This window comes from Pangasianodon hypophthalmus, chromosome 29, assembly GCF_027358585.1.
Source record: "Pangasianodon hypophthalmus isolate fPanHyp1 chromosome 29, fPanHyp1.pri, whole genome shotgun sequence".
Lineage (NCBI taxonomy): Eukaryota > Metazoa > Chordata > Actinopteri > Siluriformes > Pangasiidae > Pangasianodon > Pangasianodon hypophthalmus.
Window position 1 is genome coordinate 2,015,866 of NC_069738.1, and position 18,360 is coordinate 2,034,225.

Genomic DNA, 18,360 nt, shown 5'->3' on the forward strand with positions numbered 1-18,360 from the left:
ACTGAGAGCCAGGCCTTCTCGACCAACATCAGTGTGTGACCTCGCCAATGCGCTTTTGGAAGAATGGTCAAAAATTCCTATAAACACACTCCTCAACCTTGTGGACAGCCTTCCCAGAAGAGTTGAAGCTGTAATAGCTGCAAAAGGTGGACCGACATCATATTGAACCCTATGGGTTAGGAATAGGATGGCACTTAAGTTCATATGTGAGTCAAGGCAGGTGACCGAATACTTTTGGTAATATAGTGTATGTAATGCGTATGTGACAAATAAAGAACCTTGAACCTTGAAAAAAATATAGAAAGGTAACTATTCTCTGTAGTGGGAGCCCCCCCCCCCCCCCCCCCCCCACACACACACACAGTTAAACACACACACAACCCACCCATAGCAGGCCTGTGGCATAGTTTGGGTTTGTAGTGGCCTTAGTTCAAATGCCCTATGCTTCCTCGGCCAAAGATTAATCATACCTCCTATGTAGCCAGAGGAACCCCAAAATGGAGCGATTTCATTCTTTTTGTCTTTGCATAGTTGTTTTTTAGGATAATTTAAAACACAGTCTGCTTCAATTCTCTGAACTACTAGAGAATGGAGCAACTGCGATTTCAGACAAACATACGCAAAGAACTCCGTTACAACCCCAAAATGTGTTTGTGAATTGTGTTTTACACACATTCCTGTGCACAATTCAGTGTTTTAATACAATGAATTACTGAATAAACAACTCCTTTTTTTACTGGGCTCTCTCAGCTGATCTCTTTGATCGGCTGCACACCTCGTTCTCCCTCTGCTTCCCCTCTAACAACCACTCACATTACACAATACACAGGTGAGGGAGGGTCTTAATCACTCAGTGACTAAATAAATTAAAGAAAAGCCTAACTTGTTGGTTAATGCCACGTTTTCCACATGTGCTTACCCACCTAATGTTACGTATGTTAGCATTTGTAAAGGTGAATATATCGTCTGCATATATTAATAATCTACGCACATATTGAAGTATCCATCATTCTTTTAACAGGGACAAATTAGACTCTCTATGTTTTACCAATTTACTCATTTTATGTAGTATGTACAAAATGAACAGCAGTCATAAATAGGCTTAGTATATCCTGAAGAGGTCACTCTGGGAGCAGGGTTCTTTCATGGTCTACTTCTAGTTTGAGGTTCTAGTATTTCGGAGTGTCGGGCATGAAGGTCACTGCAGAGTAGTGGGTCAAGAACATCATGGGCATGGATTCAGTATCTCTCCTCAGGGCTGTAGTCCTCTCAGGCAAATAGGTATTGGTTTACCACTGCAGCTAGTGGCATTGCATCAGTATGCACAGGTACACACAAACCATGACTTTTACTATTCTGCATGTGCATTAATGTAAACTCTCATCTCCTCTGTAATACCAGTTGCAATTGGTAATTGACAGTAGCTGGAGAAGTGCTTCCAGTTATTAAGAAGTATTTAGACTGCATTTTACATGCATATTTTGTATAGTATTCTGAAGTAGCAAGCTAATAACACAGAATGATGCAACGTTTAGACTTTAAAGCTACTGGTTTTGGGATAAACTATTGCCAGTGGGGTTCACATTATAATTAGGTATAAAGTTGGCTGAATAAATAATTTAAGTGGATGGCATTTGTGTGAGTATTTAATGACTTACATACTGCTCTCGACAAGTATTATATTTATTTAATATTTAATATGCTGAGGATATATGACTTCCACAACAAACTGACCAACATCAGATTATTTTAACAATGGAGATTAAATATAAATAAATAAAAAAAAATCAGGTAGATATAACAAGCTTTATTGCAACATCTGTTTAGTGTATTTATTTTGAGCTCATATTTAATGGTTTTTAATGCTCTTGAAAATGACTCTTTCAGCATAAACAAGAGTAAAGTAAGCCTGCTGTCTATAGTTTAGTCTTACAAGCATCATGTACTATCAGTTTAAACATATTTTCTATGAAAAATAACAATTTTTTTTATACTTTATTTGTACGAAACTCTGACATGCAGTATTGTAAAGTAGCACAAGATTATACTGATTGAAGAATTCACCAAATATCCATTATTCAACAAATATCTGTTAAAAACAACATAAGTGTTAAGTGGTGTTATTCGTAGAGCTGTTCTACGAGGCACAGATGGCTGCCAGTCGTTGGTTGTTCTCCTTCATCTGATGGATCAGCCTTGGCATGTCATTGTAATAGAGGAGCTCATTCCCTGTGATTTGCTCTGTGGCCTTCATGACATCCTCCATCACCCTCATCACAGGCTCCTGGAAGATGAATCTGCGAGTCTGATGTTCAGCCACGCTGGCCCTCCCGCTCAGAGCACCCAGGAGCTGGACAGCTCTTCTCACTTTCTGCTGGAACTCAGCTACAGACTCGATCTGCTTCTTCACCTTCTGGATTTCTTCACGTGTGTGTTTCAGCTTGTCATCTTTCTGTCTGATGTCACACCAGGTCTGGGAAATCTTGGACTCGTAGTCAGATACTTTATGTTTGTATTTTTCCACTTCAGTCTCAGAATTTCTCACCTCCTCTTCAGCCACTCTGATAGCATGTGCTGCTTGATCCAATTCAACTGTGCCAGCAATCAACATGGCAGAACCTGCACAGAGAAGGAAGAAGTAACATTTACACATGAAGATTATGATAATGTACAGTATCTAAAAGTTCTGTTATATCATTATGTTTATCTATATGCTGTAATTCTCACCTGCGATCCATCCAATGATTGGTATAGCAAACAGCCCCGCCCCAACACCTGTGACAATTTCAGCATTGTGTCTCCTGCTTTCCTGATCCTGAAGTGTCTGGTTTGTTGAATTCAGATTTCCCCTGGCCTGCTCCAGAGCTCCCTGAGAGTCCCTGAGTAATTTTTCATTAGATGCCTGCTCTGTTCTCAAGTTTTGTAAATGAGTCTCGGTGCTACTCTTCTCACGTTGGAGTTTTCCCTCGTCTTGTGTAAGCCACTCTAAGCTTTTATCCAGACTCTTTAACCCTGAACTGGCCGTCTGTTCTGACCTCTGCAGGTGCAGATGAGCCTGCACTATCTGCTGTCTGATGTAGTCATAGTTGGAGCATTGCCCAGTAACAGGATGGACATCTGCCTTAATCAGGGCCTCGTAGACTCTGTTCAGGGAGGAGATGCCATCTTTTAATGGAACAATAACAGCCTCAGCTATGTTCTTCAGCACAACTCTGCAGATAAAGACACAAAATTTCAACACAGAAAATCAAAAATCTTTAAGGAAAAATAATTTATTTTGGTAATTTCATTTCTGAAAATTTGTAAACAATTACTTTTAAAAATCAGTTTATTGTTATGAATCATTTCTATGTGAATACTGGTATTCAACTTACTCAGATGAAGAAAGCTGGGTCATCTTAATCTGAAACAGAAAGTAAAAGTGCTGTCAGGGGTAAAAACTCAAAAGAGAGCATGAGATCATGATAATAATCCCCTCCAGTGTCCCTAGCCATCTGTGATATCTCTTACAGAATGCTTTTTATTGAAAAAACAAAAACAAAAGTACTCTATAGATTGAAAGGGAGTTAAATAAAAATAATCTCACCCCGTACATACTATTTTGTGAGCCTTCACAAAACTACACTTTATACTAGTCTCAGTTACACAAGGTTAAATTACATTTTTTTGATTTTCTATTTATTTCCTTTTTGTCATAGCCATTTTATTTCTTTATATTTTACCATTTTTACTCATTATTACTCATTTAAACACACAAAAATGAATCTAGTACTCAGAAAAGCAGCAGCAGTATGATTACCTTGTCACAGCGTTTCTTAAAGACAGACCTCTAATTAAAGTGTGAAATGTTACCTCCTTCTGTATGCTGTTATTTCTCTTCTAGCTCACCACCGTCACTCATGTGAGATTTAAAGATGAGCTCCTTTTATAGTAAACTATATCAGAGGTAGTTGGGGTGAAAGGGGAGGGTGGATTACAGATTATAAATACACAGGGGCTCCATTTGGGTCACAGAGCTGGCAGAGATTCTTTACACCTTCACTGAAGACTATCAGGATATCAAGGTAGGAAAAGAGACACTGTTCTGAACAATGTTTTAAGATTTTACTGACTGTACACATTTACTCCTTTTTATACAGTTAGGAATGCAAAAAAGAGACAATGAGTTCGTGAATTGTCTCTGTGTGTGAAGGCTCCAAACATAAATGTAAAAAGAAATATAACCAAAATGTCCATTCTCTATCCTCCTCTCAGAACATTACAGACTGAATTTCCTACTGTTTTTCACCAAACTCAGCAATGTGTGTGTGTGTGTGTGTGTGTGCTATCTACCACTAAGAGCACTATCACATATACAATTCAGTGAGTGCTGTGCATAAAAATAGAAAACATCTGCTAATGTCTTTTCAAAAAATATGTTAAATGAGTTGCATAAGAAAGATGAAGAAATATAGGATTTTTTTTTTAAAATAATTGTGAATTGAGCTCACACAAAGCACAAATTTATTGATGTGCCTTGCTTTACTGTTTTATTTATCTGCTTTTATGAATGCCATTATAAATGTATATATATTTAATGGAACAATAACAGCCTCAGCTATGTTCTTCAGCACAACTCTGCAGATACAGACACAAAATTTCAACACAGAAAATCAAAAATCTTTAAGGAAAAATAATTTATTTTGGTAATTTCATTTTTGAAAATTTGTAAACAATTACTTTTAAAAATCAGTTTATTGTTATGAATCATTTCTATGTGAATACTGGTATTCAACTTACTCAGATGAAGAAAGCTGGGTCATCTTAATCTGAAACAGAAAGTAAAAGTGCTGTCAGGGGTAAAAACTCAAAAGAGAGCATGAGATCATGATAATAATCCCCTCCAGTGTCCCTAGCCATCTGTGATATCTCTTACAGAATGCTTTTTATTGAAAAAAACAAAAACAAAAGTACTCTATAGATTGAAAGGGAGTTAAATAAAAATAATCTCACCCCGTACATACTATTTTGTGAGCCTTCACCTCAACTACACTTTATACTAGTCTCAGTTACACAAGGTTAAATTACATTGTTTTGATTTTCTATTTATTTCCTTTTCGTCATAGCCATTTTATTTCTTTATATTTTACCATTTTTACTCATTATTACTCATTTAAACACACAAAAATGAATCTAGTACTCAGAAAAGCAGCATCCAGTATGATTACCTTGTCACAGCGTTTCTTAAAGACAGACCTCTAATTAAAGTGTGAAATGTTACCTCCTTCTGTATGCTGTTATTTCTCTTCTAGCTCACGACCGTCACTCATGTGAGATTTAAAGATGAGCTCCTTTTATAGTAAACTATATCAGAGGTAGTTGGGGTGAAAGGGGAGGGTGGATTACAGATTATAAATACACAGGGGCTCCATTTGGGTCACAGAGCTGGCAGAGATTCTTTACACCTTCACTGAAGACTATCAGGATATCAAGGTAGGAAAAGAGACACTGTTCTGAACAATGTTTTAAGATTTTACTGACTGTACACATTTACTCCTTTTTATACAGTTAGGAATGCAAAAAAGAGACAATGAGTTCGTGAATTGTCTCTGTGTGTGAAGGCTCCAAACATAAATGTAAAAAGAAATATAACCAAAATGTCCATTCTCTATCCTCCTCTCAGAACATTACAGACTGAATTTCCTACTGTTTTTCACCAAACTCAGCAATGTGTGTGTGTGTGTGTGTGTGTGTGTGTGTGCTATCTACCACTAAGAGCACTATCACATATACAATTCAGTGAGTGCTGTGCATAAAAATAGAAAACATCTGCTAATGTCTTTTCAAAAAATATGTTAAATGACTTGCATAAGAAAGATGAAGAAATATAGGATTTTTTTTTTTTTAAATAATTGTGAATTGAGCTCACACAAAGCACAAATTTATTGATGTGCCTTGCTTTACTGTTTTATTTATCTGCTTTTATGAATGCCATTATAAATGTATATATATTTTTTTATTATGTTCAGTTAAAAAAAGCTCAAATGCAAATTCTATGAACAGTTTGATGGGACTGATTATTCTCCTTAGCCAATCACTGTTGACAAAAAAGAGTAATTTACAACATTTAAGGCATGTAGCAATGGCAGGTCGAGGGAACATAGTACAATTAAAAGTACCATTACAGCACTTAAAATGTACTCATGTGAAAGTAAAACTATACTGTTTTTAAACTACTTACTAGCATCAACCTGCAGAAATCACCAAAGAAATTATTCAAGTGACAGAAGTGGATTTTTTCTGCAGGATAATGATCCAAAGCACCAGCTGCCTTTTGAAAGAACACTTCCCAGAGTCCTGACCTAAACCCTATAGAGCTTCTATAGGATGCAATGAAGACATCAGCAGATTGTTGCTCTAGTGTGGATGAACTGAAAGTTTTGTTGGTTGAAATTATTTTGTGCTTATTTTTACTGGTATTTAATGCTCTTGCAAATGACTCTTTCAGCAGAATGGGATTTAATGAATGCCTTAGAAACTCACTGCTGTCCGGATGTGAAAGTGTGAGGAGATGTGTACAAATTATTTATTACAGACAACCCCCCGGGAAAACTAATCAGGGGGATGTCCGATGTTTCCTGGTTTTCACATTGCTCAAGCTTCATGCACGCCATGTGTGTGTATAAACTACACCGGCTCACTCTCACTCACAGCATTCAATAAAAGGACAAACAAATAACACATAAGCAGATTGGCAGTAATCACTCTCACATACACACACATACACACACACACACACACATGCCTGAGAATACTCACGCATTACCTGATAGTGCAGCCTGCCTTGTCCCTGTCTCTGGACCACGCCCCCTGCTGCCACACATGAACATTACACCCCACTGAATTTAACACTTAAGTCAACATAAATCAACTTCTTTGAAATGCAAAGGGGTTTCATTTCAGTGTTCAGAGATTCACATTTTAAAATGTACATTTTCAAAAATATATATTTTTTGAAAACTATAATCAAATAGCTGAATACAAACATTCACTAAAAGTTTAACCAGATATCAAGGAAAGAATGATGTTACACCTAATATTTTACTTACTGAACACATTTCACCCATTGTACAGAATTTGGAATGGCTTGTCAATTAATCAGTGTAAATGTGTAAATCAGCTCCATGGAGTGTTTATGTTTGTGATGAATCTCATTTTATAATCTTAAAGTCTGTAACATGTTTAACACATTCACACCTAATTTGTTTGGTGTGGATCAACCAAACTTTTTATTTCTATTAGTTTTGACAGATGTAAAAACTCCACCCGTACTCATGTGTCCACCAAATTACTGAACCCTGCTCCACCAAAAGTCTGTAAATTTAGTTTCATTTTCAGTTCTCATCTTTTTTGGCTACAGGCACAGAGAATAACACACACCTACTATTTTATTATCTTCATGAAATTCAATATACAATGGCAACATCAACAAAAAATTATCTCGTTCACCCGAACGTAGTCCATTTATTTCTAGAATCCTCACATTGCACCCACTTAATTTCCAGTAAATTGCTTCAATACATTTTATGTAACATTTTTCACTTTTAAATGAACAGCTCCATGATGGACCACAACATCTGAGAAATTTGTTTATTGTGGATAAATCAGAATCATCAAAACTAGGTTTGTGTATATTAATATTGTATATTTGTATATATGAATGTTGTGTATATTAAACATACACTCAATTAATTTGCCCTTTTAGCAGAAACAAGGAAGCCATGAATTCCCAAATTGCAAAGAAAAATCAAAGCCTCACCACAGCTGAGGAGATGAGAAACCAAACCAAGCTTGTGATGCAGCCATATGCCAACTGGGAGGAGTATCTGACTCCTGCTCCACTCTCCATAGCCATCCTGGGAGAGTTGGTCTTCATCTCCTCCACAACAGACTTCTCCATCAACAAGAACCCACCTAAAGATGGCTACAAGTACATCAAATACCCAGATTCATTTCGTGCCTGCCTCATGCAGGTGTGTAACTCTGGCTGGTGGGCTTTCAACGAGGCCCATAAGAACATGGATCAGATTAGACTCCACACCATGGCAGTTCCAGATTACATGAAGGTGGCTGTGAAGATCCTGTTCCAAGACAATGATGACGTTGTTCAAGCTCACCTTCCTGATCAGCTGGAGAACATTCGTGTCATTGCAGATGACTGTCTTGAGTTGGCCATTGCAACAGAAAAGCGGTTCACTGATGTCATCAATATTATCCAGGAACTGCTGGAAGCATGTGTAAATGCTGAGCACTTTTATGGGGAGGAGCTGGATGCTATCAAGAGGAAATTGGATGAGGCCAAGATGAGGAAACAGTCATCAGAAGAAGCTACTAAACGCTCAGAGAAAGCAATGAAAGCCATGGAAGAGCAACTTAAAGAAGCACATGCAGGTTACAAAGAAGCAATGGATTCACTACCCGGTGGATGGGAGATGATTGGTATGGATTTTGTTGCAGGCTTGACTGAGGGCATCACATCTCTTATTAATGGAGTAACAGCTGTGATTACCCAGCCAGTGAAACTACTCTGTAATGCTTCCAGAACAATTGCTGATACAAAGCATCACATTAAACATAAAGATTCTGCTGTTGATGGTATTGATGTAATTAATATTTATAGCAAATCTGCAGAAATCCTGATGTGCACAGTGAATGTACAAGAGTTTGTGCAGGACAACACTATTAACTGGAAAGACTTGTATGATCAGAAGAATAAAGCTACATTAACAGATTTCCAGGCAGATCAGTTCAAAAGAATCAAGGAATCTTTAAAAGAAAGCCCAAACTGCAAAGCAAAAACTTATGCCCAAAACATATGTGATGAGGGCATTACAATCTGTGCAGAACTAGCAAAGTATGCACCAGAGGGGAAATGTGAAGAAGCCAAATCAAATGAGCTGATTGAAAGGATCAGAAAAGTGACTGCATCAGCTCGCAGTTTCGACAGCAAAAGTAAAGACGTCACAAATTCTCCTTCCCTGGCTCCCAAACCACCAATGATGTATAAAGAAGAAAGTAAATCTGAGAAGATGAGCGCTTCACAAAGAGCATCAGAGAATGCCAGGTTCCGCATAGAGCAGAGCCGCGCTCAACTGGACAAGACCAGAGAGATCTATGAGAAAAGTGTAGAGAACATGGAGAAGAACCAAAAGGAGCTGACTGAAATCCTGATCACCATGAGGAACTGCGAGGTCAAAGAGATAGACTTTAACACCACTATACAAATGCTGGTCAAAGGTATGGATGCCATGGGGAGAGTGAAGGAGCAGTGGGAGAAGATGGTGCGTTTCTTTCAGATGGTGTCCAACATCGTGAAAACCAGCCTGACAAGAACCCTTAAAGATTTTGTGTCCACATCTGATAAAACACATTCACTTCCCTATAATGCAAAGCTCTTCTCCAAAGACCTGCTCTACAATCAAGCCTTTCAAGCCACTAACATCGCCAGCCTCGTCCACATGATCTCAGCAACCTACTCTGAGGTTTCCACCAAGCACCTAATGGATCATGTCAGCTCTCTGGGAAAACTGATGGCCATGGACAAGGAAAAGCCAGAGTTTCTTTCTGAGCGTCTGCAGTTACAGAGCTCCTGTGATGAGGCCCAGAAAGCCATCTTACGCCTTGTCCTCAAGAACAAGGATGAGTTTGAAAGGAAGAGTGCTGCAAGACTGGAGAAGATTGACAAAGAGTTGCTCGCTATTCTCCCTGCTGCTGCTCCAGAAGAGATAAAGAGCATTCAAGCAGCTGTTAAAAGTGGATTCACAGAGGAAGAGGAAGCAGACTACGCCTGAGTGAATGAACAAAAAAATTCTACTTGTCTACAATTATATCCAGTGAAACACCTAAAGCACGAAACAAGTGTAATATAATTATCACGGTATAACTATTCAGGCACCTTGTAAAATGTGTTTTTACATACATTGTTAATTTCTTACAATAAAGACTCTACATAATACTTTTTTTGCAAGTGAAAATATTCTTCTCAAGGGAAAAAAAGAGGAAAAAAAGCCTTTGTCTGGAAAACTAGCAGGTGTTTGCTGATCTCATTTGCTTTTTCCATCTACCTAACAACTTATGTACTTACATCTTATATTGTTATATATCAGACATGGTCATTTACTTCACCTCCATCTTTATGCTGTGTTTACAATTAAAGAATAAAAACTATTATAAAGGCAAACTGAATGTTTTTTAAAATGATTTTCAATGGAGCATTGATGTGAAATTGGGCCTCCATCACCGTAACAGCCCGGGTGTACCACAAAACCAACTGGAACATCTGTAAAGTTAAAAAAAGTTTATAAAATTGACAGGCTACAGCTGTGAAATAAAACAGATGTTGATTTATGTACACACCTACTGTATGTTAGCTAACTGCTGTTATGTTCATTTGAGGTGAACAGCCATCCTAACTCATTGTTTAAAATAATACTTTTTGTAACTGTTCCCAACATTCATGTTTTACGTCCAACACCTGAAGCTATCACCATGGCAACATTCACATGAATGCACAAAGGTTGTGTACAGCTGATGGTTACACAATCTTCTGAAAAAACAAACAAACAAACAAAAACATAATACAAGACAACATGACAATCACAATGTCACAAGAAAAAAGAATAAATCTCAGAACTGCTTTTACAACCAAAAACAAACAAACAACTGAACAAAAAAAAAATAAAAAAAACCCGAAGAAATAAAACTGGGGTTTGTGCACACAGAAGGCTTTCTGATTTTTATATTGTCTATCTGTTTTTAGATTGTAGCCACATTTACTTACACATTTGTAGCAGATTTCACTCAGCACCACAAATGAACCACCGACTCCAGGCTCTTTGGTGGACTATGTCTGCAGTTCATTAAAACACAGGACAAGGGACGCTCACACACACCCTCAGATCAATGGTCTGAGCCCTTGACAGGGACTTGCTCGCAAAGGCTACTGGTCTTGGCTTTTTCTCCCCCTCTGGTGTCTGACTAAGAACCGCACCTAATCCATCAATCGATGCGTCAGTGGACAAGAGGAAGGGTTTCTTAATGTCTGGGTGAGCCAAAACAACAGTGTTAACAAGTGCATGTTTGATCTATTCCACAGCCAGGTCACACTCTGCAGTCCAGTCCTCAGGGCTTAAACGCTTGGGTTTGACAGCACTGGGGCCAACTTTCGCACCTTTTCTCCGAATCCTCTGTTCTGCAGTCAGTTTATATAGTGGTTTGGCTAACACTGAAAAACTCTCTATGAAATGGGAATAATAGTTTGCCATTCCAAGGAAAGACTTGATTTTTCTTGGTGATGGGGTCTTTACATCTTCCTCCATCAGATCCTTCACCCTGAACTCACTGATTGCTGACACTTTTGCTGGGTCAGCTGTGATACCATTCTCTGATACAATATGTCCCAGAAACTTAACAGCCTTCCTCAAAAAGTAACATTTCTTTTGGAACAATTTGAGATTGTGATCTCTAAGCCGAGAAAATACCATCTCAAGGCGGTCGAGTGCCTCCTTCTCAGTCTTTCCAAACACCAGTAAGTCATCTAGATAACAAAGGAGGGATAAGTAGTTCTGGTCTCCAAAGATTGAAGTCATCATCCGAGAGAATGTTGCTGGGCTGTTGCATAATCCTATTATATAATAGGATTATATAATATAATAGCCATCCTATTATATTCATAGAGTCCCACTGGAGTGGTGCATGCTGTATATTTTTATGATCCTCCTCATGGATTAGGATATTATAGAACCCTGATGTTACTGAAATAACAGTTTCCACCCAAGGACGCAAGACCATCAGCTTGATGGAGCAGTGGGTATGATTCTTTCTCTGTCCTTTGGTTGAGCCACCTGAAGTCTATGCACACTCGCAATTCTCCAGAGGGTTTCCAGACTAGGACTAAAGGTGAGGCCCACTCGCTGTTGGACTTCCGGATGATACCACTCTACTCCATTTCATCCAGTGTCTGTCTCAATTTCTGGTAGTGAGACGGCGGGACCCTTCTATAAGGTAGACGGAAAGGTCTTTCATCCTTTAGGTGTATCCTATGATACTAATACCACGACTGAGGTGAGACCCTTGAGCAAGGCACCGAACCCCCAACTGCTCCCCGGGCGCTGCAGCAAAAAAGGCTACCCACTGCTCCGGGTGTGTGTTCACGGTGTGTGTGTGTTCACTACTGTGTGTGTGCACTTGGATGGGTTAAATGCAGAGCACAAATTCTGAGTATGGGTCACCATACTTGGCCACAAGTCACTTCACTTCACTTCACTTAACTGTGTGGTCTGTTTGCAATATCTCACTTCCTTTGTGAACATTCTGAAGGACCCCTCTCGATTCATGATTCAGAACTCTATCTCTTTGAGAGCAAGACACGGATACACTTGAGCAATCTTAGAATTCCGACACAGTATAACGGGGCGATCCAGCATGTTTATCACCTTCATGGGGATCCACTTGTCACCCCACAGTGGACACACACTACAGGTGATCATGATGTTTTTTGGTGCAGAAGCTGAAGGCTCTACCATTACAGTACTCAGAACAGACAGAGGGACCTCTTCCTTCAACCTTCCCCAGACTAGATGCTCATGTTGTGGCTCCAGTGTCACACATAGTCTCAACAATACAGTACCAACTCTCTTTGGCATCTTATTTCCATGCCAACGGTCAACATTAGAAAATAGACTGAGAAGGGGGTTATGATTGTCTTCCTTGACAGGTTGAGAAATACTTTCCCAATACCAGCTCATTTTCTTGGCTTGCTTTGTCACATGTCTCAAAACATTAGAGCCTACAATCATATCATCATCTTGGCCTGGAACAACTAAAAAATTGACTGTCATTTTGCATCCAAGCAGATCTACATTCAACTCATAAGCACATTTTGGCTTTGCCTGCTTGCCTCCACATCCAGTGAGTACTTTTTTTTGTGGGTTTACTCACATTATCACAGATGATATTGTGCTCCTGAAGTATAAGCTCAGTTGATTCACTCAGGGTACAGGTTACAGATCCACTGTCTATAAGGGCTAAGAGTTCTACTTGTCCCTCAACTAATGCTGGAGCTTGGAAAAGATCATCCTCATCATTAATTTTCTTATAAATCAGTTCTTGAGGGAAACGTGAACAACTATTCTCAAAGGTACTCGCTTCAATTTCACTCCTTGCTTTTTGAGTCAGACTGTCAACTATCTTGACTTGAACATTAACTGAATTCTCCAGGGGCTTTAGTTGGCTGGTGCCCACACTGTTGCCCTTACAGTTCGGGCTTACTAGTTTAAAGGACACTCAGGATCAGGGGACCCTCTCGTTGCTTCTTGTTTCAATGGCTTTCGGTTGGGGCATTCAAAGCCTCTGTGCCCAGTCTTGTAACATGTAAACCCTTGTAAACCCTCTTTAAAGCAGTGTGTCTTTGTCTCCAGTGGTTTATTCCGAAGAGCCACATACAAGGTAGGCTCTGAACAGTGCCTAACAAACATCACTGTTACTTCATGACCAGGGTCTTCAACTCTGTTTCCTTGTCTCTTTAAGCACTCATCTGCAAGGTCTACAGCCTTATTAAGTCTGATCCAATAATCTAAGCCACTCTCTGAGTGCCTGGGTAGTGTCTCATAAAAGTCTCTCAGAGGAGTATTAGAAGAAACTGCATCCCCAAAATGCTGTCTCAGTATAGAAGAGATAACATGTGGGTCTCTACTCACATTAATCAGGGGATTATTGCGAATGCAGGTCCTTACAACATCTTTAGCACAGCCCATCAGTCTATCAAGAATCTCCTGGCCTTGTTCTGACACATCAAATCCCTTTCTGTTCAGATACGTCTGCATGAGCTCCTCCCATTCACCAATGGTGCATCTGTCCGTTTTGTCACCTCTGAATGTTGGAGGTTCTTGGTGTCTGATAATTAGGTTGAGATTTGACCAGTCAGGAGGTTATGCTGAAGACTGCTGCACATTTGAATTATCTCTGTGGACATTTTTCCCTGCTGATGACATGCTGGTAGCTATCTGGTTACCTATCTCACTACCTAGCTGCTTCATTAGATCTGCCATGGTTTGCCACTGATTTGGTTGGTCACCTCCTGCTGCACCATGTCTTTCACTATGAGAGGCTGGTGAATTGCATCTTGACCTAACCTGACCTGACTGATTTGCATTTTTACTGAACAATGAGTCTAGTGGGATAGATATATCATGCTCTAACATACTATTCAACAGAGCCCCCCGCTCCAACCCAGTGGAAACCTTTGGTAAACTTGGAATAACATTCACAGGGGTAACAACATTTTCAACATTTGCATCTGGCGAGGTCTTATGTGTTCTGGTGTGTGTAAAACTATGATTGTCCATGTCTAAATTTTACCGCTTATCTCCTCTCCAAAGATCTTGTTGAAGAAGGTGTCGGCAAATGTTCTTCCCGGCGATATGCGACGGCTGATCTTTTGAAATCCGGGTCGCGGAACCAAATTTTTAGGGGATTTCATTCAGCACCACAAATGAACCACCGACTCCAGGCTCTTTGGTGGACTATGTCTGCAGTTTATTAAAACACAGGATAAGGGACGCTCACACACACCCTCAGATCAACGGTCTGTCAGCTGACTTTCTCTAGTCACATGCTGAACTGAGAGGGCCCAATGTAACTGGGTGACTAAGAATGATGTCACACAAAGGTCAAACTTAAATTACATATTTTTTTCTTCTGTATCATGTAAAGAAAATAAAGAATCCGCATATATATATAAGACATTACAAAATTTATTGCAGCAACCCTTACAAAATGAAATACAACTAAAGTTTGCTGGAAAAGCCATACAAAACTCACTACACATTTACATTGGTTACTAAAGTAAAAGTGAGGTTGTGTATGTGTGTGTGTGTGTGTGTGTGACATACAGGAGGTTAAACTGAACCAAAGAATCAGTATGAGATTCAAGGTCACCGGAGTAACTGGATCCCTGGAGGGATCCCTGGAGGGATACAGTCACTGGAAACATACTGGAAGCAGAGCGATGGAAAGGTCACTGGAAACGTCATACTGGAAGCAGAGCAATGCGCCACTTCGATCCCTGGTACAGACACCTGTCTGTCTCTTTCTGTCTTTCTGACACTGTCTGCCTCTCTTAATGAGAAATCTTGCCCCATTATTCAGCTCAACAATGTTTCTCATGTCAGTGACAGCTTATTTACTCAAAGCTCATGAATGTCAACTATGTTACTGATGTCAACTATGTTATGTTACTCATATCATCTACACTACTCACATCCAGTAATTTTCCAGTAACTACAACGATGTTACTCATGTCAACCACATTACTCATTGTAATAATTATTAAAAACATCATAAAGTCCTTAGTCACTTCTTGAGTCCACTGGGGAAATTTTAGACACTTCTTTGTTTGGTCACCGTGTTCAATTGTATCGATTAAAGTCCAGGATGAATGTTGGTTTATTTTGAATGTTGCAATAATTGAAATAAACTGATGTAAAATTAACTGTTGAAATCATCAATAAACTACAAAGCAAATTTACACTGTAAATGAAAAGAGCACAACTATAAAAGCCAAAGAAGAGGAAGAAAGTCTAAAGACCCTGTGCTCCCAGCAGACCTCACCATCTCATTAAGCTCCTGTGGCTTTATTGTGTTGTTTTTCCTGTAGAGGGCACACACACACTCCAGAAAGCAGTTAAGTAAAAGATTAGACAATATGAACAAAATGTAAAAAATGGCTCCTACTCTCATGTCAATTGTTAATTATGTCAAGTACTTCACTCATACCAACCACATTGTGTGTTTCAAATATGTTATGTGTCCTTGTTGAGTAGATTCTCAGCTCTTCCCTAAGCAATAAATAAATAGTCAGGTTTCCACAAGAGCAGTCTATCACCTAGAATTAATTTCATAGTATTCATGATTATTACTGTGGACAAAAAGATACATTACTTACAAGAACCTGCAACTATTCTTTGAGCATGCTTGAGCATGGCAGAGAATGCTCTTGTGAATATTTTTGTATAATTATATTTTGATTACCATGTATATTGATGAGGCTGGTTGTAACCTTCAGAACAGAGGAACTCCATTGATCTCCATGCCAGCGTTCGAGTTCCAGGTCAACGTGGAAGCAAAATTATGATCTAAACCATACAATTTTTTTTAGGTTGTATTTTTTGATACTCCCATTCATTAATTTATTCATTGTTGTGTATGTTGTAGCCACTTTTTGTACTTATAAACACTAAAAATACAAAGTCAGTGACTAAAGAAATAATCAGTCCTCAGTTCAGTTCAGTTGTGAAACATCTTTTTGTTGTGAATACTGCATTTTGAAGAGAGCTGATTTTATAGATTTTGCCTTCAATCGATAAAGATTTTTAAAATGTGTGTACAGTAAGATGTACATGTGTGTGTGTGTTTGTGTGTGTGTGTGTGCATGTGTTTTAAAGAATTGAAAGCTGTTCTCTGAACACCACAAGAAACTGCTGGATTAACCTGGAGGAAACAGTAATAAGTCATATGAAGCCTATAAAGTGGGGAAGAGCAGAAAGGCTGAGCCTTATGTGGAAATTTCTGTGATTGATGTCTTTTATACTCTAAGATGTGGTAACATCGTAATGTAAAGCTGAAAACTTCACTGACGTGGTTTGATCATAAAAACCACCGAAACTTTTTTCCACCCTCTTCTCTCTCTCTCTCTCTCTCTCTCTCTCTCTACCTGAAGAACTTACTTCCAACCTCAGACACTGTGAACACATCATCTGCATAATGATAATAATCTACGCACATACAGAATTATCCATCATTCTTTTAACTGGGACAAATTTGATTCTCTGTATTTTACTGATTTACTTTTTTTATGTAATTTGTACATATGTGACATGCTCTACTATATATAAAAAGCAATATATGGCAAAATACATTTCTAGAATATACAGTATATATATATATATATATATATATATATATATATATATATATATATATATATATATATATGTGTGTGTGTGTGTGTGAAGTGCATGGCAGTACACAGGCAGATCAGCCTTTTCTACTTACATTTAGGTTTTATTAGCAATAAAATAAAACATTTTTCAGTTCAGTTCCTATTTCTTTCTTACATGTCACCCCACTTCTTGAACTTTTGACCAGAATCTTTCTAAAAACTTGTAGCTTGTGGTGTAAATCAATGTTTTTGCTATCATATGTTTGGGACAAACACATGTGTGTCTCTGTCTCTTCATTTCACACGTGTCTCCCTTTCAGGGCCCCAACCACAGCCACTGGCCTCTTTCTTTGGCGTCGTACAGCTTCGTGTGAAAGTGCACACACACACACACACACACACACACACACACACACACACACACACACACACACACACATATACTGAGAAATAGTTTTATATCAGAGTATATCTTCTACTATATACTGAAAATATAGTGTAATACTCTGATGGTTTCTGTGACAAAAAGGGCTTCCTATAAAGAGATCATTTGCAGCTTTGGGTCTTCAGTTTATCTATCATCAGTGAGGAAGGAAAAGTGGTCTTGTAACACTCTTTATTTTTTACACATCTGAGGTCAGTAGTGGGTCTATTGTAAATTTATCTATATTCAGAGTTGAATGTTGAAATATTTTCTTTTCTTACCCTGGGGCACAGACTAATGACATGTCATCCTTGTCTTTCCCCCCTCTTTATTCTTCTTCTTATTATTATTATTATTATTTATAAATCCAACAATGTTCATGGACCATAGGACTATCATTATGCAGCATCACTCTCTGAAATAAAAAAAAAAAAAATGAATAAAACACTGCGTGGTGCTCTCATAGCAGAATAACCAGTGACGGTCTACTGGTACCACCCCAGCGTTGATTATTTTCCTGTAGCAGCCCATCCCCAAGTATTTTATTTATATTATAAATTTGCCAAATCTACAATCTGTAAAAAACTTATTAAAGAACAACACATTTTTTATTCATTTATAGTTCCATTTAATGTTGTGGAAAGTCCATAAGACAAGTTAGCTCTTATTCTAACTTACGTTATAGCAGCTATAAACAGTCTTTCCATCACCAGCCTCTCTTTTTTCTCTCGCTTGAAGTTAACAAGCCAAAAAAAAACAACGCAGCTTGTCATGTAACCTAAAGTTGCAGCTTTACCTCTGACTGTTACAAAGCGCTGACACTGGAGACTCCTTCCATACATGTTACATAAACTTCTCATGTTTTTTGATCTGTTTATGTTCCTTTTCCTATAAATGAGCTGTTTCTATAGAAACAATAGTGTATTAGGACAAAGGCATTCATATAAACCTGTGATTT

General features: G+C 38.5%; 3 protein-coding genes across 9 annotated transcripts in view; 2 read left to right on the plus strand and 1 right to left on the minus strand.

Moving 5' to 3' along the window:
• The window catches only part of LOC113524044 (uncharacterized), a 55,495-nt gene extending 39,982 nt beyond the window's left edge, over positions 1 to 15,513 (plus strand). Inside the window, exon 3 of the transcript XR_008301264.1 lies at positions 15,055 to 15,513. The gene's annotated coding sequence lies outside the window, so the exon portion shown is untranslated. The remainder of the gene's footprint in view (positions 1 to 15,054) is intronic.
• Positions 1,793 to 5,314, minus strand: LOC113524042 (uncharacterized). Of its 4 annotated transcripts, none has more exons than XM_053231455.1 (5): positions 5,261 to 5,314; positions 4,780 to 4,808; positions 3,375 to 3,403; positions 2,728 to 3,212; positions 1,793 to 2,619 (listed from the first exon to the last, which is right to left on the minus strand). In XM_053231455.1, exons 3-5 carry the CDS (start codon positions 3,395 to 3,397, stop codon positions 2,138 to 2,140), a joined length of 990 nt encoding a protein of 329 aa, XP_053087430.1. In that variant the 5' UTR covers positions 3,398 to 3,403; positions 4,780 to 4,808; positions 5,261 to 5,314; the 3' UTR covers positions 1,793 to 2,137. The 4 variants fall into 4 exon arrangements, with proteins under 4 accessions (XP_053087430.1, XP_053087431.1, XP_034157670.1 ...); XM_053231456.1 differs by having other exon boundaries at positions 5,208 to 5,301; XM_034301779.2 differs by lacking the exons at positions 4,780 to 4,808; positions 5,261 to 5,314 and adding an exon at positions 3,853 to 3,972.
• Positions 5,325 to 9,994, plus strand: LOC113524041 (uncharacterized). 4 transcript variants are annotated; one of them, XM_026910157.3, is made up of 3 exons: positions 5,332 to 5,472; positions 7,596 to 7,662; positions 7,745 to 9,994. In XM_026910157.3, the coding sequence occupies exon 3, from the start codon at positions 7,761 to 7,763 to the stop codon at positions 9,828 to 9,830; it is 2,070 nt and encodes a 689-aa protein (XP_026765958.3). In that variant the 5' UTR covers positions 5,332 to 5,472; positions 7,596 to 7,662; positions 7,745 to 7,760; the 3' UTR covers positions 9,831 to 9,994. The 4 variants fall into 4 exon arrangements, with proteins under 4 accessions (XP_026765957.3, XP_026765958.3, XP_053087428.1 ...); XM_053231453.1 differs by having other exon boundaries at positions 7,748 to 9,994; XM_026910156.3 differs by lacking the exon at positions 7,596 to 7,662 and having other exon boundaries at positions 5,325 to 5,472.
• Positions 15,514 to 18,360: the final 2,847 nt, after the last annotated feature.